Raw genomic sequence first — 22,574 nt, 5'->3', positions numbered from 1 at the left:
GCTTTTCATAGAAATCGTGTGTGTTAATCTTTTCCTTTGAAAGTCAAATCACATTTAAAATGTTTGCGTTCAGTTTTTGTATTAATTCTTGCGCGGGCGGGGGCGGGGGAGGGGGCGGCGGCGGCAGTGATAAAGGAGGCTCTCAGTAGGAAGAATTCAGTCTTTGTGACTCCGCCTTACATCTGGCTAGGGTTATCGAAAAAGATCCTGCCTTGCTTTGTTTAAAGACGCAGGGTTTTAGCATTTGTTCTTTTTCCAGCTTACTATGTGCCAGATACCGCACAGATCTATTTTATCACACTTGTCACTTTCCTTTTTACAGCCATGAAAAGTGTTACTCAAGTTCAGTGTCATGCCTTCGGTATCTGAGATTCCAAGTCAGGTCACCGCGACCTGGTCATGCTGTTGACGAGGTTCGCCTGCAAGCCCGGTTCCAGCTCCTTGCTCCGTCCAAGCCACCTGGGGTGATGGTGGGGCTGCTGGGGTGCTCGGGCCTGCCAGAGTGTGAGAGCTCGCCCAGTACGCCTTCGGGTATTTCCCATCCCCCTTCCCCCCGTGCTAGCCCGACCCGGGAAACCATAGAGTTGACAGAGCCCAGAGCGCCCCTTCCCTGGCCGCCGAGCCTGACGTCGTGCCGCTGGGCGGGGCCTCTTGGAAGGGCGGGGGGAGAGGAGGGAGCAGCCGCCAAGGAAAAGGCTGGCTGGCCTCGCAGCGCCCCGCAGCGGCCACGGCCGGAAGCGGTCCTGTCGGCCCTGCGGCGCTGGAGCCCTGACGCACGGAGCTCAAGAGCGAGAACGGGAGAGAAAGGGGTAGAAATGGCGGCTCCGCTCGGCTCCCGCTGAGGAGGGCGAAGCCGGCGGAGGGTCTGAGTCGTCGGCCTGGCGCGGTGCTCCCGCCTCTCCTTACTTCCTCCTCACGCCGACTTCCCGTTCTCTGTCCTACTGTCGCCTGTCCTCGTCAGCGCTCCGCGGCGTCCGTGTGGGCTCGTCTCCCGGCCCGCCTCCACTGGCCCCGACTGCCCGGCCGGCGGGCCGGCCTTCCCCAGCTCTCCCGGGCGCGGCGGGCGCGGCGGGCGCGGGGTAGACCCCGTCCTCCGGGCTCGACCATGGTGAACACCCGGAAGAGTTCTCTGCGCCTTCTCGGGTCCAAGTCGCCTGGGCCCGGGCCTGGGGCCGGAGCAGAACCTGGGACGACCGGAGGCAGCAGCCATTTCATCTCCTCTCGGACCCGCTCCTCCAAGACCCGCGCTGCCAGCTGCCCCGCCGCCAAGGCCGGGGGAAGTGGTGGCGCCGGCGTCGCTCTGGACGAGGCCCGGGTAAGAGCGCGGCGGCCCGAGTCCGGAGGCTTGCGAGCGTCGGCCCGGCCGCCGGGGCTTTGTCTGGCCGGGCTGGGGCAGGAAGCGTCCAGGGGACACCTCTCGGGCGGCTGCAGACCGGGTCTTGCGGCTGCGGTGGAGGATGGCACCCGGCTGGATAGGGCCGCGACAGCTTCGCCGGCCCGCCTCTTTTGTGTACGGAGCAGCCCCGGAGTCCTGGGGAGAGGGCTCCGGGGGTGGGGGGTCCTCTCGGGGACCTCAGGACGGTCCGCTCCCCGTGCCCTTGTCCCGCCGTAGAGGAGAGCGCCGGGGCAGCCAGGGCTTCCCGGGCGGGAGTCCCCGGGCGGGAGGCCGGAGAAGTGAAAGTTTCCTGCGGTGTCAAACCCGTCCCGTGAGTGTGTGGGCTCCCGCCGGTTCCCTACTCCAGCTCGCTCCGCGGCTGCTCGCGGGCGGTTCTCGGGGGGCGAGGCGGGGAGCGGGGAGCGCCGGCTGGCAGCCGGGCAGGGGTGCTGAGAAAAGTTTGCAGTTGCTCTGACACCAACTTTGAAAACGGAGTCGGCGCCGCCGCCTCGGCAGGCGGGAGAGATCAAACGCGGTGCTGCCGCGGGGGAGCCGGCCCGCCGGGGTTTGGTTAGGGACCTCGGCGGGCTTCCCGGGCGCCGCCGGGGCCGGGCGGGCGCGCGCGCGCTCGGTGGTGGCGGGGGTCGTGTCGAACCGTGGGGTTTCCTCGGTGGCTTACACGGTGGTTATGTAACGCCGTCATTGTCACACTGTCGCAAAAGTGACATTCGAACAAGGCCGTCGGTAGAGGGTTTTTTTTTTTTTTTTTTAAGTGATTGAAATTGTAATGCAGCGTAAAACTTCAAGTTAGCAATTATGTGTTGTCACTTTTGAGGAATGGGTAGGTCTGTGTTATGTGAGGTCGGTTGACTTCAGAAGAGGGTTTTGTCTGTGTTTGGAAAGAGGCTGATTTACCCAGGCTAATTCGGCTGGAGATGACAGTTCTTTTAGAATGCGCCTTCGAATCCACACCATTTTGTTGTTACGCGAGGAAAGCAATATTTTATTTTCTACAGGACTCGACAAGTTTATGGTTTACGTGTGTCTTCTCTCTGTCTCAGCGACCTGGTTTACGTTGCTACTTTGAAGTATGTTTACTGTGTCTTTGGAAACGCGTCTGACTTTTATTTTGCTAAAAATCTGGGAAATACTTTCTAAATTATGTTAATGGACAATGTGGGGACTTACAGATCTTTTAGGTTGCAATAGAGCCAAACCTGAAAGTTGTGCAAACTATTCAGAGTGATTATTCTGAAAATTAGGCTTTCTGTAGAAATTATTCCACACATGTACAAGCTTATTGACTTTCTGAAGCTGACGTATATTTTAAGATGAAAGTGAGTTTAGGAAGGTCTGTCATCTCCGCGTGAGGGCGGATAAAGCGTTTAGAGGGTGGGCATTTGCTGGTGCAGCGCGCCGAGCTGCCCCTGGTCTGCTGCAGCGACTCGCCTGACGCCGGGAGCTCGCCTGTCGCTGCCCGGCTCGTGGTCCCACTCCTGCCTCGCGGATGTCGTGCTGCCCCTGCCCCCTGGGGAATGAGGTGAGGTAATTTGTCAAGCAGCTGTTAGGGAGATGTTAAAAGGCAAGGAATCAATAATCTAATGTAGAAATGGACATTTGGTAGCTCTTAAATTGCTGGAAGAACGAAAGAGATTCAAGCTCTTTCCAGAAGGATGCTAATGAAACTTTGTTTCGAGGATCCTTTTAAAGTGTTTTGAAAGACCATAAATTACAGGCTAATGAAGATTTACTTTGACATATTTGTTTTTCGGTTTTAAGCGTTGGATTCTGGCTGTGGTAGATGATGGGATGATCTAATTGCTTTCTCTGAGACATTTAATAATCCAGTGTTGTGTGTGAGTAGCCCTTTAGAAGGGGATGTTATAATTCTGACTTTTTAAAGTTTATGGATTTCATATTTATGAAGCAGGTTGTACATTTCTGAGGTGGGTTGACTTGAGTCTGGTAAGCTCTCCCTCCCAAGTTAGTTTTCTGGCACGAGAATTGAGCACTCGTGGCTTACCCTTCCTGGAGCAGTGCTCCAAGGCTCCCTCTGTGTCTCTGGGGTCTCACACATTTGCTGGTGTCGGTGAAGACTGATTTGATGGGAAATGGGGTTGCTGGTGCTGTTTCTGTAGGAGGCTTTACTTTTGTAGGAAGAGATGCAGCCCTCTTTATGAGATAGATAATCAAGGAGGGTCCCCTTTCTCCACTTTTGTGTTATGTTCTTCATTTTACACCTGATGCTGATTTTCCCCTTCCTCTTTCCCTTCTGACTCTTTTTAGATGGTTTCATCCACTGTACCTAGAGACATTGCATTTGCTCTAAAAAGCTAAAAAGCCATGGGACCATGAGCTATGCCTATAGTTTTGTCTTTTCCCCAAGTGTGTGTAGGATGGGAAAACCAACCTGTGATACATTCTGTAGGTTATTGGAATGATTTTCTTGTGCCCACACTTTTAGATGTCGAGTTGACTTCTGTTTTGCAGTTAGTTGCAATTATTTCTGTATAGCACTTGGGTTTTTTGTTTATTTAGCATACATAAAGTTTGACCTCTTTTAGGTCAGGTAATCTGACCTTCAGTAATTACCATTTATTTGCCCCACCTCAGAGTCACTCTCAGCAAACAAACTGATACTGTATCCACAGAATTGGAAAACAGTCTTTGAAAAATACTTCAACTCTTTCATCCTTCCTAGGCCTGTTTCCTGTGCTTTCAGCTTCCTCACTGGCTTTTGGTGCTTTTTGAGATGATCATTGACTCTGAGTCCACATGTTAGTTGAGAAGATGAAAATGTTTTGAGTAACTTTATGGTTAAGCTTGCTTCATTTTAATTTTTCTTAGAAGAATCTCTGGGTCCTTTAATGTCACTTTACACTTTTTTGTTATTTCTTTTAAAATTTAAATTACTGTAATTGTTTCCACCATCCTCCTGCACCCTCTTTCACCCCACCCCCTGCTGTACTTTTATCATCCTGTACTTATTCTTTTCCAGCACTCCTACATTTGCCAGTAGAACCCAAGCAGAGTGGTCACAGTTGAGGCTCAAACATAGAAAAGCCTGAGAGAGGAATGTAGTAATGTTTAAGATGAGCAGGGAAAAATACAGGTTCCTCGGAGCAGAGCAAGTTTTTCCTTATATCAGATTCACATGGAGTACCATGTGGGTGGTATTGAGTAATGTGGTAAGCAGTGTCCCCTGTCACAGTTTTGAACCATAGCAGCTGTGAAGTTCATAGGATTCTCTCTGATAGCCAAGTGAAAATGCAACTTTAGAAATTCAGTTACTGGCCATTTCTGTGGTCCAAGTACTATACAAGCTTGCAGGGGGTTTTTTTTGTTTGTTTGTTTTTTAAACTCATGGATGAAACTTACAACACCTGTAGAGGTGAATCCCGAAATCATTCCCTGGCAGTCTTTTTAACCCTCCTTTGATAGGTCCTTGATTGCATGTCTCCTAAATACATAATCATAGATAAACCAGTAACCTCTGGAAACCAGCTAGACAGGTGGTAGGATTACAACTTGTTCTGAGAACTCAGGAGCCCAACCAGTGTCAGCACCTTAATAGAGAGAGTGATCTGTCTCAAGGATTCACTTCGGAAAAGTGCTGTATTACTTCGACTTGTATACTTGGCATTTCTTTTCAGACTTACACAATGAAGTGTGACTTGTGTCCATTACTGAGTTGATTTCTTGCTATTTGGATTTTTGGTTTTGTACTAGGAATGTTTTATTTCTGTTATGCCTATTTGCTGGGGGAGGATTTTCATGAAAAATGAGTCACTGAGTAAAAAGCATTTATTCCACAGGTGGCAAAGACAAGGCCTACGGGCCGAATTCAGCCCTCCACCTTGTTTTATCTGGCCCGGCACCTTGTTTCTACCTGGCGGCAGTGCTGAGCTCTCGATTAACTGTTATGGAGTAGTTACATTTATACAGTCCTAAAGTTACACTCTGCCCTTTGAAGGTAGCCTCGAGGCTGATGTGGCCCCCTGTGAAAATGAGTTTGACACCCCTGATTTATTCACTGCAGAGTCAGGGGAAAAACCATACATAAAATGTGTTAAATTTACTTAAATAAATACAAGCTAAAGATTTTTAGAAAGTTAAATATTGTATCAAACATAGAAAAGACATCCACATTAAAGTTATTAGCTTGTAATTTGTATTGTGCTTTCGATATATGCTGTAAGATTACAAATTTAGGATGCTTTTGAACAGTAGGTATTTTGGTATTAATTTTTTTTCATTTTTAGATTGTTATTGTAGTTTTATTTGGAGGTAGGGTGCATGTATATGCTTTTGGTTAAAGTTTTTCTCCCATAGATTCTTCTATTAGAGTAGGGTACACGATCCATGAGAACAGGCACTACTATCCCTTATTTTCACCCAACTGCTGTATTCCCAGGGTTTGGTGCAGCAGGTGACACATGGAAGGTGCTTAGTAAATATCTGATAAATGAATGAAATAGCGTATAAGGAGCCTATTTTGTGAAAATCATGATGATTGGACTTTGAGAATAGAAGATAAATAAAACACAGTTTCTACTTTAAGGACTGTAAGTACTCACAGTGGTACACATATGAGCAATAATTAAGAAGATAAGTCGGTTCAAGGTTGAGACTAAATGAGTGATATAGATGCTCAGCAGGTAAGAGTTCTAATCCTTTACTTACTGAATGTTTTGAGTGGAACTCTTTGATGTTCTTTAAAGATAGAAATTGTCATGTTCAGAGCTGCATCCTGAGTGCCTACAATAGTGCCTGCCAGATTGCTCAATAAATATATTTTGAATGAATGGAAAGTATGCTTCATTTTAAACTATTTTCATATTGACAACCTTCACTTTATTTGTAGCATTTTGCCTGTCTGCCCACTTGGTAGTGGCCTAGTAAGAAAGAGAGGAGTTAAACTAAGGTTTGTTTAGCATCTCATGCCAGGTGTTTAATGCTGCCTCATTTAATCTCTGCAACAACCTTATAAGGCAGGTGGTGGTATTCTCATTTTACAGCTGAGGAAATTGAGTTTCTGAAGAGATTAAATGGCCAGTAGAAGACCAAATATGTATTGGGTTGGTCAAAAAGTCTCTTTATTTTTTTCCATAAAAAACATGTTTTTCATCTTCACCAACAAGTTTATTGATTTGGGTATTTTGAGTATGTCAGCTATCTCCCGCTATTGGCTTCTAGTGGGTAGAGGCCAGGGATGCTGCTAAACATCTTCCAATGCATGGACAGTGCCACAGAAAATAATTTTTTTGCCAAAATGTCAATAGTACCAAGAAACTTTGCAAACCACTTCTGACACATTCAATCAGTTACAGCAGCTTCTCCATACACTGCACAAATCTTTATTGTGTTTCAGTTGCATTTTTACCTTTCTTGAAATAATAAAGCATAATTCACCAAAAATGTTTATTTTCTTCCATCCTTAATATTAAAATAGTTACACAGAAATTCACCAATTTTGGTGTTTTTTTAATGCATACTAATATGACAGCTATCACAGTATGTTCTAACAAAATTGTTTCGAATGAAGTTAAAGACAACTAAGCACTATTAGAGCCATTGTATGGAAAAAACTAAATGAACTTTTTGGCGAACCAATAATATCTAAATCTAGTTCTGGTTAAGTGGCCAGTAGAAGGCCAAGTAGTAGGAGTAATACCTAAATCTCGTTCTGTCTTCTCCACTTGCATATCACTGTCTCATCTGTATTCATCACTACTCTTTAATGCTGTTCAATCAGTGATTTCCACAAATATCTGAAAAAGTGAAGAAGGCAACTATTGTAGAGTCAGAAAGTACTGTACATGCTGTGTGTAGACAGAGTTTTACTAGACTATCTGGAGTTGTGTCTAGGATTGCTCTGGGACTGAAAGTGGGAACAGTAGCCTGTAGGGATATGAAATACAGAACAGTGATTTTCAGTAATTGCTTGCTGCCTTATTTCAGGGGATGGGTATAGGGAGAGGAGCGGGCATATTGTGAGATCATTTTGCAATATCTTTGCTTCCCACATTTTAAAACTGGCTTGGGGAAAAAATCCATATTAAGAGAGAAAGTGCGGGGCTTTTGGTCTCCAGTAGAGGTATGTTTGTGCTGCTGTCTTTCCCTCTGCTTGGCAATATTGATTTATCAGTGTGTGCATTTTCTTTGATGCTCTGGGAGTCTCTCTCTGGGGATAGATGAGTGTTTTCCACTTGAGAAAAATGTTCATACTTTAAACTTTTTGAAAAGGCATTATATACCATACATATGTATGAAGATACATACTAGTGAATTAAATATGTTTAGCATTATTAGTGTGTGTCTATATTCTATCATTAGGGCCCAAATGAGGATCTCTGAAGCAGTGGTGCAGTGGTGCTTCAGATACTCATAAAATATGTTTTCTAAATTTTCCAGACAGGCACTTGGGAGGTAATGAAGCCTAACTTTTGGTGGTGAGTCTTGCTCTTTCCTTTGTTCTTGTATTCAATCAATAAATGTTTATCAGGCAGATAGAACATTAAAATGTAAGTGCCATGTGGGCAAGCATTTTTGTCTCTTTGGTTCACTGTTATAGGGCTGCCATGTTGCAAAAGTCAAGGAGGCACCATTCGTACTATAGTCTATGTGAATGGCATAGAATGTGTACTTGTATGTTATGTGGTGCAGTTAATATCCTCTTACATTGTCCCTTGGGGACTTGGTTTGGGGATTTCTTTGAAATACCCTGGAGTGGAGTAGAGGACATGTACTTAAAATCTATATTACCTCTAGGTTTGGTGCTCCAAGTCTGCACTTGTAGGAGTAGTGTATACAGGTTCCTGTATCTTCACACCACTGCCAATATTTGGATTATTTTTACCTTTTTAATTGCTTTTCTTTGGTTACTAATGAATATGAGCAACTCTTTGTGGCATTTTTTTATATTTTCATTTCTGAAATGCTTATTTTGCCCATTTTTCTATTTTCTACAGGATTTGCTATATATTTTTTATTTCTCAAGATTATTATATATTACAGATCAGTGACTTTTAATCTTTTCCCCCTTCAAATAGTGAGGGATACTATTTACATTGTGACCCTGTAGCACATGTAGTTTTACTTTTTTTAGGTCTTTGATTTTTTTTAATTGATTCTACTAGACAACCTATCCTTTTGTAGGGCCACTTTATAGTACACTAAATTCCCACTCTGGCTGGTATGGCTCAGTGGTTTGAGTGCCAGCCTGTGAACCAAAGGGTCATCAGTTTGATTCTCAATCAGGGCACATGCCTGGGTTTCGGGCCACTTTCCTAGTAGGAAGCATGTGAGAGGCAACCACATATTGATATTTCTCTCCCTCTCTTTTCTTCCTCCCTTCTTCTCTTTCTAAAAATAAAAAAAATAAATCTTTAATAATACACCAAATTCCCATATATGTTTTGTTCTGATCTCTCTATTCTCTTTTGTTGGTTTGTTTATTTTTGTGGCAGTACCATACTATTCCTGTGACTGCGTTTTGAGACATGTCTTAATTCCTAAAAGGCAAATTCCTCTTTATTTTTCAAAGTTGACTTAGATATTCAAGGATCTTAATATTTTTCATGTACCTTTCCAATTAGGATTGTAGAGCTCCTCAAAAGGTCCAACTAGAATTTTGATTGGGAATATATTTGACTTCCTAGATTAATTTGCAGGGAATTGACACCTTCATAATAAGTTGTCCAAGAGCAAGGCATGTCTCTCACATAATTTATTTGTGTATTTCTCTTGGGGAATTTGGTGCTTTCTTTGTGACCTAATGTCAGTTTTGGTAAATGTCCTTTGTGTGTTTGAGAAAGATGTGCATTTTCTCTTAGATGTAGAAAAATATAAATAAATGGTAGAAAACAATAAGAGATGGAAAAGATAGTATGAATTTGATTACTCAGATTAATCTTCCATTTTGTCCCATACCAAGATTCTATATTTTTATTGTTCAAAATCTGTGAGCATATATATGTATGTATACGCACACACATACACACTTTTAATTTTAGAATAGTTTCTAATTTCCTTCTTGCTTTATTCTTTGATACATTGGTTATCTAGAAGTATATTGCTTATTTTTCCAAACAGTTGGGCATTTACTTTCTAATTGCCTTTTTTGTTATTTACTTGTAGTTTAATACCGCTGTGTTCAGAGAACATACTTTATATGATTTGTTATCATTTATATTTGTGATCCTGTTTATGGTTAGTTTTGGTAAATGTTCCTTATATGCTGTTTTTGTTGTTGATTGCTCTTAAAACCTAAACTTCTGTATTTTTTAAAAATTTAACTTACATTTTTTTTAAAATTAAGTTGCCTCTAACCACATACTTTTTAAACAGGCTTTTGTAATGTTTTACTTCCTTTTCTGTCCTATGTTGTCTAAAATTCGATTTTTTAAAAAAATGGATATAAGTGCTTTGCCTTTTTTTTTTCTTTGGGTTTTTTTTTTTTTCAGTAACAGTAAATTTTACTAAGGCACCAATTTGATTATTTTACTATATGGAAAAATATTTTATTTTTATTTAAAAATTATGAAATAAATATTTCAACAATATGGAAGTTCATAGAAAAAAAATAAAGGACTTTCCTGTGCTCCCCTAATTCCTCCAGTTTGTTCTTCCTAGGGATAAAAACTGTTAAAGCTGGTGTACCTGTTTCCAGACTATTGCACACATATGTGTGGGTTATTTATATGTGTATATTTTTGACAGAAATGGAATTGTACCCTCTCTACTATTTATGATAATTAATTTTTCTGAGTTGACTGTGTTATGTATATTCTTAAATACCCATTCTTCTTGCTGGCTTTCTAGCATTTTGTATAATTGTATCATCCACTTCTTTAACTGTTCCTTCCCGATTGTCACACAGTTAAGTTGCCTCCATGTTTGTTTGTTTGTTTGTTTGTATAAATCCTCACCTGAGTTTAGAGAGAGGAAAGAAGAGCTAGGGAAACACTGGAGAGAGAAACATTCATGTGAAAGAGAAGCATCTATTGGTTGCCTCCTGTTTGCGCTGGGACCCGGGAACAAACCTGCTACCTATGTGTGCCCTGATTGGAAATCGAAACCACAACGTTTTGGTTGTGGGGTAATGCTTGAACCAGCTGAGCCACACTGGCCAGGGCACCTCTATGTTTTTAGTGTAATAAGCAGTGTAGCAGGAAATAGCCTTTTTCTTTGAGGTGAAGTGGAATTATTGGGTCAAAGATAAATGTGTTTTAAAATTTTATTGGTTTTGTCAAATTGTCCTATAAACAGGCTAAATCAGTATGCACTCCATTTTCCAATACTCTGAGCACTATTAAGTTTTTATAGCTTTTACTGGTTGATTTAAGTAGTTAGGCTTTAACTTCCTTGAAGATACTGTCTTATCAAGTATCTATAGTATCTAACACAGTAATTGGTGCTTTATAAATTTTCTTCGTGGAAGGAATGAATCACTAAAGATAATTAATAAATTTATGAAGTTCTACTCATCCTACAAAGCCAAACAAGTATCCTTATTTGAGACTGTATAACTCTTATTACCTCAACTGGTTCTTCCAACAATCTTACAAGGTTAATAGTTGAATTACAGCAGTGTTGCTGTAGCATCAACATAAGGCTGGTTCTGTCCAACATTTAGGTCTGTAGCATTTTCCAGTACCCACATTGTTTCTCTATCATTTTAACTATGTAATATTTTCAGGTTAAAAAAGATTACCAGGAAGAGAATGCATTTTAAATTATAATAGACTATTTGTATCTTTTTACAATGCTTCAGCTTATTTCTATGTATTTTCCCTTTCCATATTCTTTCATGATGATTGTTCAGAAATGTTAAACTAGTAAGCCAATACTCTTGCGGTATTTGGAGGAAATTTAGGATAGTGTGTGTCCTTGAGTTTTAGGACTTTGTAGCATAATATTGGCCCTAAATGAATAAGGAGCAGTGAGGGTTTTGTCTTCTGCAGTCATGGTAACTGCTGCCTCTGTGTGTTTGTTTTACAAATGAAAGAAAGAGAAATTGACTGTGCTTCTAAACTTTCTCATGAAAATAGGAGTACTTATTTTTAAAAAGGTGGAGGAAAAAGTATGCCTTATAAAGGAAACTGGAAAACATTGATTGCACCCGTATACTTTCTGATCTAACCTGGGTAAAATGTTCCTTATTCTCTTTTTCTTGTCTCTTCAAGGATGTTTTTTACATCAGTTATCTTACTCTTTAAATTTTCATTTTATTTTGTTCTCTTCTGTGATTCTTTTTCTTCTCTTTACAAGAAAGTAGGTCATTTTATTGTCTCTAGAAAGGAAGCCCTTCCCTGACTTCTTTGACTTTATGACCTCCTCAGACTATTATCTTCTTGCTTAATTTTGAGACTACTTATGAGTAACTTTGTAGTCATTACCTGTACTTTCTCACCACTTAGTTCTTCATCTAGAGAATTCCATTCAGCATTTTGCAGAAATTGCCCTACCAGAAGTTACAATCACTAAGTCACATAGTAAATTACCAATCCACAGGTTTATCAGCTTTCCTCCTGTCTGGTTTTTTTGGAACAGATTTTCATTCCCCCTCTTTTAAGTGAGACACTGTTTTTCTCTAGTTTACATGAAATCCCTTCTGCTCATCCCTTTAATGTAGGCATTTTTTAAGATTTTGACTTCTGTCCATTTTTTAATTCTTTATATTACCTATAATTCCTTTATTACCATTTCATATCTATGTCTAGTCCTCAACTCATTGTAACTCAGAGCTGCATTTCCTACAGCTTGATAGACATCTCCCTGGATTTCTGGCTAGAATGCTAAGTCAGACTTTCTTTCTTTTTTAAATAATTAAAAGTATTTTTCAATTGCAGCTGACAAACATTATTATTTTTGTTTCAGGGTACACCCCAGTGATTAGATATTACATAACTTAGTGATCACCTCAATAACTCTTGCACCCATCTTACACCATACATAGTTATTATAATATTATTATTTTTTAAATGTATTTTATTATGCTATTACAGTTGTCCCATTTCCCCCCTTCACTCCCCCCACCCTGTACCCCCTCTCCCACCCACATTCCCCCCCTTTAGTTCATGTCCATGTGTCATACTTATGAGTTCTTTAGCTTTTACATTTCCCGTACTATTCTTGCCCTCCCCCTATCTATTTTCAACCTACATTCTGTGCTACTTATTCTCTATACCTTTTCCCCCTCTCTCCTCCTCCCACCCCCCTGCTGCTAGCCCTCCATGTGCCCTCCATTTCTGTGGTTCTGTTCCTGTTCTAGTTGTTTACTTAATTTAATTTGGTTTTGCTGTAGGTGTGGTTGTTAATAATTGTGAGTTTGCTGTCCTTTTACTATACATGTCTTTTCTTTATCTTCTTTTCTTAGATAAGTCCCTTTAGCATTTCATAAAATAAGGGCTCGGTGATGATGAACTCCTTTAACTTGACCTTATCTGAGAAGCACTTTATCTGCCCTTCCATTCTAAATGAGAGCTTTGCTGGATAGAGCAATCTGGGATGTAGGTCCTTGTCTTTCATGACTTGGAATATTTCTTTCCAGCCCCTTCTTGCCTGTAAGGTCTCTTTGGAGAAATCAGCTGACAGTCTGATGGGAACTCCTTTGTAGGTGACTGTCCCCTTATCTCTTGCTGCTTCTAGGATTCTCTCCTTCGTTTTTACCTTGGCTAACGTAATTATGATGTGCCTTGGTGTGTTTCTTCTTGGGTCCAACTTCTTTGGAGCTCTCTGAGCTTCTTGGATTTCTTGGAAGACTGTTCCCTTTGCCAGATTGGGGAAGTTCTCCTTTATTATTTGTTCAAATACGTGCTCAATCTGTTGCTTTTCTCCTTCCCATTCTGGTACCCCTATAATTCGGATGTTGGAACGTTTAAAAGTGTCCTGGATGCTCTTAAGCTTTTCCTCGATTTTTTGAATTCTTATTTCATCATGCTTTCCTGCTTGGTTGATTCTATCTTCCTTCTGGTCCACTGTATTGTTTTGAGACTCAGATTCCTTCCTTTCACTATTGGCTCTCCTCTGCGTACCTTTCTGCATCTCTTTTATGGTAACCTGCATCCTTTCATCTAAATTGTGCCCAAAATCAATCAATTCCGTGAGCTTTCTGATCACCAGTGTTTTGAACTGTGCATCTGATAGATTGGCTATTTCTTGGTTGCTCAAAAGGATGAGTCCTGGGGGACTGATCTGTTCTGTTGGAAATATGTCTTATGTCTTTCCCTGTCTCTCCTCCTTTTTTTTTTTTTTTTTTTTCGATCTGATCACTCTCGTTACGGTGGGGGGTTGGAGCCTTAGGTGTTCACCAGGGCTTGGCACTCCGGTCGCTAGATTGTGACGTTATATGTGGGGGCGGGGTCGGGGGCGGGAGCAGGAGGGAACAGTGGCGGTAGTTCCGTTCTCCTGGGCTCAGACCCTTCCTTGCTTGGAATCCTGGGCTGCGAGCTCTGCCCTGGTCCATAATCGCTGCCCCACTGGGTCCGCCAGTCACAGCTTGTGTACTCAGGGACCACCCCTGCGTTCTTGCGCCCTGGATGACTGTCGCGCCGATTTCGCGCCAAATTTTCCCCGACCTCTGCGCCGCCGACCCGCGCCAGCCCTGCGCCAGCCCCGCGCCAGCCCCGCACCCGCTTGGCTCGTCGTCTCCTACCAGCCTGGATGTACAGGTCCACTTCAACTTCTTGGCTGTCCGACTTCCATTCAGATAAATCCTCTGTCAGTTCTGAGTGATATTCCGTCTGCAAATCATTGTTGTTCTAATCTTGGTTGTGGGAGGAGGCATGGTGCGTCCACCTATTCCTCCATCTTGCCGGAAGTCTGTATTATAATATTATTGACTGTATTCTGTATACTGTACTTTATATCTCCATGACTATTTCGTAACTGGCAATTTGTACTTCTTAATCCCATCACCTTTTTAACCCATTCTCCCAACCCCTCTCCCATGTGCCAGTTGTCAAAATGTTCTCTGTTTCTATGAGTCTGTTTCTGCTCTGGTAAGCCTAACTTGGGAAATCAGAATTCAGTGTAACACTTCTCCCTTAAACATCTGTCCCCTGGCCTCCTCATAAACACTAAAAAGCAACTACTTTTTACACCTGCCCTGTTGTCTTAATTTGAATACTTATTTCACTAATATCTTAATTATTTTGCTTTCAGGAATCAATTCTTATTTTCCACTTTCACAATTCCAGATGAGGCCATCATCAAGTTTTGAATTAATTTAGTGGTCTGCTAATTTACTTGTTTCTTTGAATTTCTCATTTTTAATGCTATACTTGGGTATATTCTTTTTGTCTTTACATTAAAGTCCAGGTTCTGGATTTCTGACAAATTCTTATATGGGCATGAAGCTTCCCCTGGAAATCAAAGCAGCATAAAATCTCTGCTTCATTATTCTCAAGATCTTTTGCCTAATTTATGTGATTTGTGGCAGAATTGTGGTCAGTTTTTGTGGTAGCCGATGAGACTTGAGGAGAAAATGATTTTTGCAAATTGGGAAAGTTAACAATTTTAGAAGATTAGAATTTAGAGAAAAAAGTCATTTAGGTTGAATGACTGTCTTTTCTGAATCATATTCCTCTGACCATTCTATGTGCTCCATTATTATGTTGTTACAAAATAAAGTCCACTTCATTTATGATATCTTCCTTCATCTCTATTAGCAGTTCTTATTTTTATTTTTTGGTTTTAGAGAATTGTATACTTCTATGATAGTACTTACTATATATCATCATGTGACTGTCAACTCAATAGATTGTATATTGAGTTTTAGTAGGTCTTAATCTATTTTACCATTTCCCACGTGCCTTATGTATACACTAGGTTCTCAATAAATGTTTGTTAAATGAAATTATTCCCTTAGTTTGAGGTGCCTTTCCTACTTCCGGACTGTAATGACTCTGGCATAGATTGCTAAATGGCTGTGAGTAGATTGCATAATCTCTCTTCAACTTTTTGGCCTGAAACTGGTAACGCCTTTCCTCAAAGGGTTAGGTTGTAATTAACTAGTAAAATACTTTGAAGATGAAAACTTAAGGTTGAACCTATGATTATCCTATTAAAGGTAAACTGTTAGTATCAGGTTTGTAGGTAAAAGCTTTCCCAAAGCTTGAAGTTAATAAAATGGTACCGAAGTAATCATTTTGCATATATTTACATCTTGCCCATTTGCTTTACCTAAGTATCTAGATTTCTCTAGGGAAGGGTGTTTTTGTAATGCTGTTTATTCTGACATTTCTGTCACAGCGCCAGGGAAAGATTGAAACCCGTCCCTAAAAGAAGTACTGTGGTTTAGTGCAGCAGGATGATGTGCCTCTTATTATACTTCAAACTGCATTATGTGCCAGAGGGCCTCAAACTTTTGTGTACCAAGACTCATTTGGGAGGCTCTTGTTGAAGAGACCTCACCTCCAGAAATTCTAGCTTAACAGGTTACGTGTCTTTAATGAGAAGTCCAGGTGATTTCTGATTCAGCTAGTTATGTGGGTAACTCTTTAAGAGATGCTCCGAATGGAACTGAAAAAAGCCAGAGATTATGAGAGACTGGCCAATAAACATACACCCTCACTTAAATAGTTAATTAAAGTTATAGTTATTATAAAAACTCAAATTATTTCAAAAACGACTAAGCTTCAAATATTTTATTATTTTTCTTTAATTCAGTGAGTACATAAGTACATAGTACTTATTCCCAGAGTTTGTGTGCAAAATTGCATTACCTACAGATGCTTCATGAAAAAAGAGCTTGATCAAATGTTTGTGAAATGTTCTATACTGTCTTCCATACTTAGAGATTTACACTGCATATTAACATATTAAAAAGTCTTAGAAGTCTTGTAGCTAAAAACCTTGGATCATTGTTTCCCAAACTTATTTGACCATTAGCCTTCCTTTATTTCCAATAATTCCTGTTAGTAATTTATTGAACAAACTTTGGGAAATCTTGCCTTTTTTTTTTTTTTTTTTTTTGCTGGCTGTTTTGTGGAATTAAAAAGAAATAGGGTAATTTAAAAAAATTAAAGAACCTAAAATCTTGCTAGAATCTCAAGACTTGGATACCAATTAAAGATAACTATATAATGCTAGATTGAATATAATTAAATGTCAAAATGTATTCTAAAGTTGCAGCTAGTAGAGGGAAAAGGTCAATTAAGTTAGAGTCTTCAGATAAGATTTCAGGGTAGAGATGGGTCTTAAAGAGTGAGTGGTGGGATTTGATTAGAAGGAGTAATGCTGGCTTGGGCTATCGAAATTGGTAAAGTGGTTTTATAGGTATCAGCTTCTGTGTTCACAAATATATATACCTTAGCTTAGAACACATGACATTGCTTCCTCAAGGAGTACTTGTTGAATGTGTTATGTAATAATGCTTTTCAAATTCTAATGTGCATTAGAATCACCTGGGCATTTTGTCAAAAATGGTTTCTGATTGGGGTGGAGCACATTTTGAGTGACAAGTGTAGTCTGTTGAGGATAGTTTGAAAGTAGCTGACCTGTTTTTCTGGGGAACTTAAACTAATAAGTTGTGTATGTTAAACAGCTAACATATTTATTATTCTTAATTCTAATAATTAAAACTTTGAACTCTGATGTTTGAACTTCTAATTGTGTTTCCCTTTGTGCCTTTTAGTATGAGTGTGGTCTTGTTTTAAAACTAGCACATGGTAAATTGTATTGAATCACAAAATTAGTAGCATTTTTTGGTAAGTGAATTGATTCTGTAGGCTGTACTTGGATACCTTTAAACATACATTTTAAGTATTTTTTATGTTTGTTTGCTAGTGGCTATATTTTGACTAGTTATTTTTATAATTTCTTAAAAGAAATTTGTAGCATGAAAGGAGGCCAAATTCAAATATTGTTTTTTAAAAATATTTTATTTATTGTTAAGAGAGAGGGGAATGGAGGGAGAAAGAGGAAGAGAGAAGCATCCATATGTGATAGAAACATCCACCTGTTGCCTCTCGCACACGCCCAACTGGGGACCTGGCCCACAACCCAGGCTTGTGCCCTGATGGGGAATTCAAGCCTTGACCTTTCGGTTCACAGGCCAACACTCAGTCCACTGAGCCACACCAGCCAAGGCTCAAGCATCTTTATATGGTAGCGTATTGAAAATGATCATATAGTCCTTTGAAACACTGATTTATAATGTCTTACTAAAGTATTAGCATATGAATTAAATTATCTTTAAACACAAAGTCCTTCCCTCCCAGTATCCAAGGAATTGCACAGTGGGGAGGAGAGTTGCTGTGCAGAGGCAGTGACCTTCCTGTAGTCTGAGGACATGCAGCTGGGCAGGCAGGAGTGGAAGTGGGATGGGTTGAGGTCTCTGTTTGGGAGATTGGTTAGCTTAAAAATTTAATTGGAAGAGTACATAACAAATAAATGTCTGAAGATGATGGAAACCAGGTTTCTTGCTGAGAAGGGCTTACAAAGAAACAATGTGTGGGATAAGAATTAGAAGCATTGTGTATACACATTTAATTTTTTATTTAGGCACAGATTAAGAAATAGATATAGGAGTATCTATATATATTTTATACATCTCCTAGCTCTCTTTGCTAAGAGGACTCAATAGCATTGAAACCCCCAGTTGCCAAGATCTTGGTTTCTAATTACCATCTAATTACCAGAACTTCTTGCAGAAATAGCTAATTCTAGGATCAAAGAGGGAAAGTTGAAGATGAGCTTAAGAGATTTCTTTTGATCCATAAAGTAAGGAAATATTAAAAATGATGGAATGTCTCAAAAGGATTTAGGAACCACTTTGAAAGGGCTCCCAATGGCCAAATCTTTTATAATTTGAGCAATAAAATAAATACAGTAATGGATTATAACCCATAGAATAAAATAAGGCTCCACAAGTGCCTATTGATATAAATAAATGAGTAAATGAATTGGGCAGAGAGGGGAGAGGAAAACTAGTGGGGAGAGGAAAGTAGAATGTCAACTAAAACATGTAGAAGGACTGATGGGATTAGGCAATCATCATCATAATGGTGTTAGATAAAGGCAAGAGTAGTCAGTGAATGCTAAGGCTGATTGATGGGTGGAGGTTTGATGGGGCACAGGATATTGCTGATATCAGAATAATTCCACATACTATAGTCAAATGCAAAGGGAAAAATAGACTTTACAGTGGAGAAACTTGGCCGACAACAACTTGACCAGGTGATCAAGGTGATAACGATGGGTAGGTGTAATATGTACAGTAACATTTCTGTATATTTTTTCCAAGAATGTGTGGCCTGAATCTGGTTATGAGGAGCATGAAACAGACCTGGAATGAAGGTCATTCTGGAGAATGAAAGGCTTTGTACTCTTTTTTAAAAAAAAGATTTTACTTATTAATTTTTAGAGAGAAGGGAAAGAAGGGAAAAAGAAATGTTGGTGTGAGAGAGAAACATCATTTGGTGGCCTCTCATATGCACCCCAACTGGGAACTGAACCTGCAACCCATCCATGTGCTGCTACTGGGAATTGAACCAGTCACCCCTTGCTTTGTGGGAAGTTGTCCAACCAACTGAGCCAAACCAGTCAGTGTGCTTTGTACTCTTTTCAATCAAGGTCATGAAAGATGGGGAAAGACTAAAAAGAACTGTTCCAGATTGAAGGGGACTGAGGAGATCCTATAGCTAAATACAGTTTATGTGTTCCTGGATAGGATCTTGAACCACAAAGGAGAGACATTGTTGGGACAATTGATAAATTTTCACGTGTCTGTGGATTGACTCTGTTATATCAATGTTAATTTCTGATTGGGATGGTTGTGTGATGGTAATGTAGCAGAGTGTCCTTGTTTTGGGATGTGGACAGTGGAGTATTTCGGAGAAGAATGTGGAATCATGTCATAAAAAGATATATGCATACCTTTGCTGTAAGCTGAAACTATTTTATTTTTGGGGGGACTATTTAAAAATAGAAACAAGGCTAAACATACTTTTCTAACATTTGTTTCTGTATTTACAGATTATTACATTTTACTACACTTATAGACTGGTTCATACAATATTTATTGGTTGAATAAATATTGTTGCTTTCTCAAGAATTTAATAATTCTATGTGTTTCAGCAGGAGTACTAAATACATTTTGAACTTTGTCTTTCAGAAATCTGAGGTTGATGGTAGTTTAAGTGATAGCCACGTGTCTCCTCCAGCCAAACGCACTTTGAAACAACCTGATTCTGTTTGCAAAGACAAATCTAAGTCACGAACTACTAGTCAGAGAGAGGAATGGAACATATCAACTGGACAGGCCAGGTGAGAAGTGAGAATTCATTGATGGTTTTTTCATGAATTGTTTGATGTGATTCAGGGCTAATGTTAATGCTAATTTTCTTAAATTGTAAAACCCCTGATATCTAGAAATACTTATAAATTGCATTAAATTTACCTTATCTTATTTTCTCTAAATATGCTATAAAATATATTTGTTTTATAAAAATAGTATATAATAGAAACCTATTACTAAAACAATATGGATTTTGATAGCTCTTAAATGTATATACATGTGTATAGTCCTGAAAATTTAAGTAAGAACATATGGTTAGAATTATTTATTTTATTTTATTTTTTTTATTTTTAGAGAGGGAAGGGAGGGAGAGAGAGAGAGAGAGAGAGAGAGAAAGAGAGAGAGAAACATCAATGTGCGGTTGCTGGGGGTTATGGCCTGCAACCCAGGCATGTACCCTGGCTGGGAATCGAACCTGCAACACTTTGGTTCGCAGCCTGTGCTCAATCCACTGAGCTATGCCAGCCAGGGCAGAATTATTTTTTTTTTATTTGAAAATAGGTAGAATACCCCCTTTCTAAAATGATTAAATATTCCACTTGTATTGACATACTAAAATATAATAAAACCTAAATTAAATTTTTAAAGAAATTTTTTCATTTTCACCTCCTGTTTCAACTTAAATTTGCTTGTGTCTGATTTAATATGTAGCAGGAAAACTTAGTTTTACTTACCAAAGTAAATGGTAATAATTTAATGTAGAGAGGATAAGCACACATATACAAAAGGTTTAAACTCTGAACTCAGAATCTTCTGCTTCCCTTTTCTCCAAAGTCTTTGATAGAGAAGTGCTGATAATAAGCCAACTGCAAAGGAAAATAAAAGGGAAACTCTTTGGTTTCCTTTCTCCTTGAAGTATTTAAAAATATTTTGATTTTATGTATATATATTTATATTTTTAATGAAAAAATTATTGGGGTTATATAAACTTGGACAAAGTAGTTTACATTTACTAGTCTTCCTAAAGCGTCTGTACCTATTTCAGTATGGTCCAGAAATGGTACCACTTCATTTAAAATTTTTTTTCTTTCTTTTTTAAAAAACATTAAACATTTTTATTTTTCAATTATAATTGACATTCAGTATTATATTAGTTTCAGGAGTACAGCATAGTCATATTTTAAAGTTTTTATTTTGCATTGTCTGGGAGCTAAGTAGAAAAATACAGGACTTACAGTCTATTGCTTTTCCCCCCTCCTTTCTCATGTTCATGCGTGAGATGAAATGATGCAGATCGCTGTAACGATATTCTCAAGATGAGTACTGCCCTTTAATTACACTTCCAGACTTTATATCCCTGTTACAGTTTGTCTCTGGTATTTATTTAGTGAGTGTGAATCAGGCTTCTTTTTCTGGATAAATGTTTCTAAAAACTGTTCTTTTAGTGTTAAAGTTTGACTTTTAATTCTAAGATAATTTCAACAGTTTAATTCAAGTCTGAGGGTGTAGTACACTAGATTTCCCTGTCTTATCCACTCAGACAGCCTTTATATAAATTGATGTCTTTCACAGACCTCAAAAATTTGGGGGGGAAGAAACATAGTTTTGCTTCCTTTTAGGTCTTTTAGAGGTGCTACTCTAAAAAAATACTAAATATATTTAGAATAAAAAGCTTAAATAATGAATGCTAACAAAATTTACTGTTTCTGTTTTGGCAGAAGAATAATATTTAGCATTTCACATTTTATTTTTATTTTTTTAAAGACTTTATTTACTTTTGGAGAGAGGGTAAGGGAGGGAGAAAGACAGGGAGAGAAACATGGATGTGTGAGAGAAACATCCATCGTTTGTCTCTCGCATGCCTCCAGCGGGATCAGACCCGTGACCCAGGCATATGCCCTGACCAGGAATTGAACCTGCGACCTCTCAGTTTGCAGGCTGGCACTCAATCCACTGAGCCACACCAGGTAGGGCTAGCATTTCACATTTTAAAAAGTTTTTTTGAGTTAAACTTTCACCTAGGAATGTAAGTGCTATACTTAGAATCTTTTGGTGTTTTGTATGATGTGAAATGTCATTGGACCTATTAGGTACAACAGAGTCAAATTTTAAGCAAAACTTGTACTTAAAATATATTTTAGATTTTGAGATAGCATGAATACAAACATCAGGACTTATCTGAAGGCTTCTGGTTGTTTTTATGTTATGAACCTGAGAATCCTGGTTTCTTTATTTTGTAATCTAAGTTCTTGTGAATGTTGAAGGTAAATTATTAATTTTTTGAAGATTTTATTTATTTTTTAGAGATAGGAGAAGGGAGGGAGAAAGAGATGTGAGAGAGAAACATTGGTTGGTTGCTTCTCCTATGCGCCCCGACCAGAGAGACTGAACCTATAACTCAGAATGTACCCTAACCTGGAATGGAACTGGCAACCTTTTGCTTAGTGGAACAACACCCAACCAACCAATTCTTACAAATGTTTATTTGGAGAAAAAATGACTGTGGATAAGAATTAGTATTAGCTATGAAAAATAATGATTCCTAAAGGACTTTGCAAAGACTGATAAATTCTTTAAAGAAATTAGTGTTGATTGGTAAAAATGACTTTTCTCCTTAGAGAGATGTAAGTGATGAAGAGAGGTAAAAGTGGAACTAGAATTTCTAAGTTTTCATAAAAAATATGAAGTACAGTTTTCTTTTAGGGAGAAATCTGGGCCTATATATTTGAGGCCCAAGTTCATCAATGTAATTATAATGATTGATTTTGTGTGGTCAAAATATTTACTCTATATTCTTTATCTTTTATGTAGAAATTCACAAATATGCATGGTAACCTAGATGGATGTTAGTGCTTACAAATATTTTGAGTACAGAATCCTATTTTATGGACTTTTGGCAGCTGGCATTTATTTAGCCAGTACATTTATTTAACTTGGATGCTTATGTGTGTTGTT

At 39.3% G+C, this 22,574-nt stretch overlaps 1 protein-coding gene across 4 annotated transcripts in view; it reads left to right on the top strand.

The window, feature by feature from the left end:
• The first annotated feature begins 681 nt into the window (after positions 1-681).
• Positions 682-22,574, top strand: part of ATAD2B (ATPase family AAA domain containing 2B) — a 133,659-nt gene continuing 111,766 nt past the window's right edge. For all 4 annotated transcript variants that reach the window (XR_004903598.1, XM_036027701.1, XM_036027700.1 and 1 more), the window contains exons 1-2: positions 682-1,315; positions 19,497-19,648. Coding sequence is in view for 3 of the 4 variants with exons in the window: in XM_036027701.1 (XP_035883594.1) it covers positions 1,106-1,315; positions 19,497-19,648 (362 nt within the window). In the remaining variant the exon portion in view is untranslated. The remainder of the gene's footprint in view (positions 1,316-19,496; positions 19,649-22,574) is intronic.

Source organism: Phyllostomus discolor, chromosome 6 (genome assembly GCF_004126475.2).
Source record: "Phyllostomus discolor isolate MPI-MPIP mPhyDis1 chromosome 6, mPhyDis1.pri.v3, whole genome shotgun sequence".
Lineage (NCBI taxonomy): Eukaryota > Metazoa > Chordata > Mammalia > Chiroptera > Phyllostomidae > Phyllostomus > Phyllostomus discolor.
The sequence above is the reverse complement of the archived record's forward strand: the minus strand, read 5'-3'. Positions and strand labels throughout refer to the sequence as shown.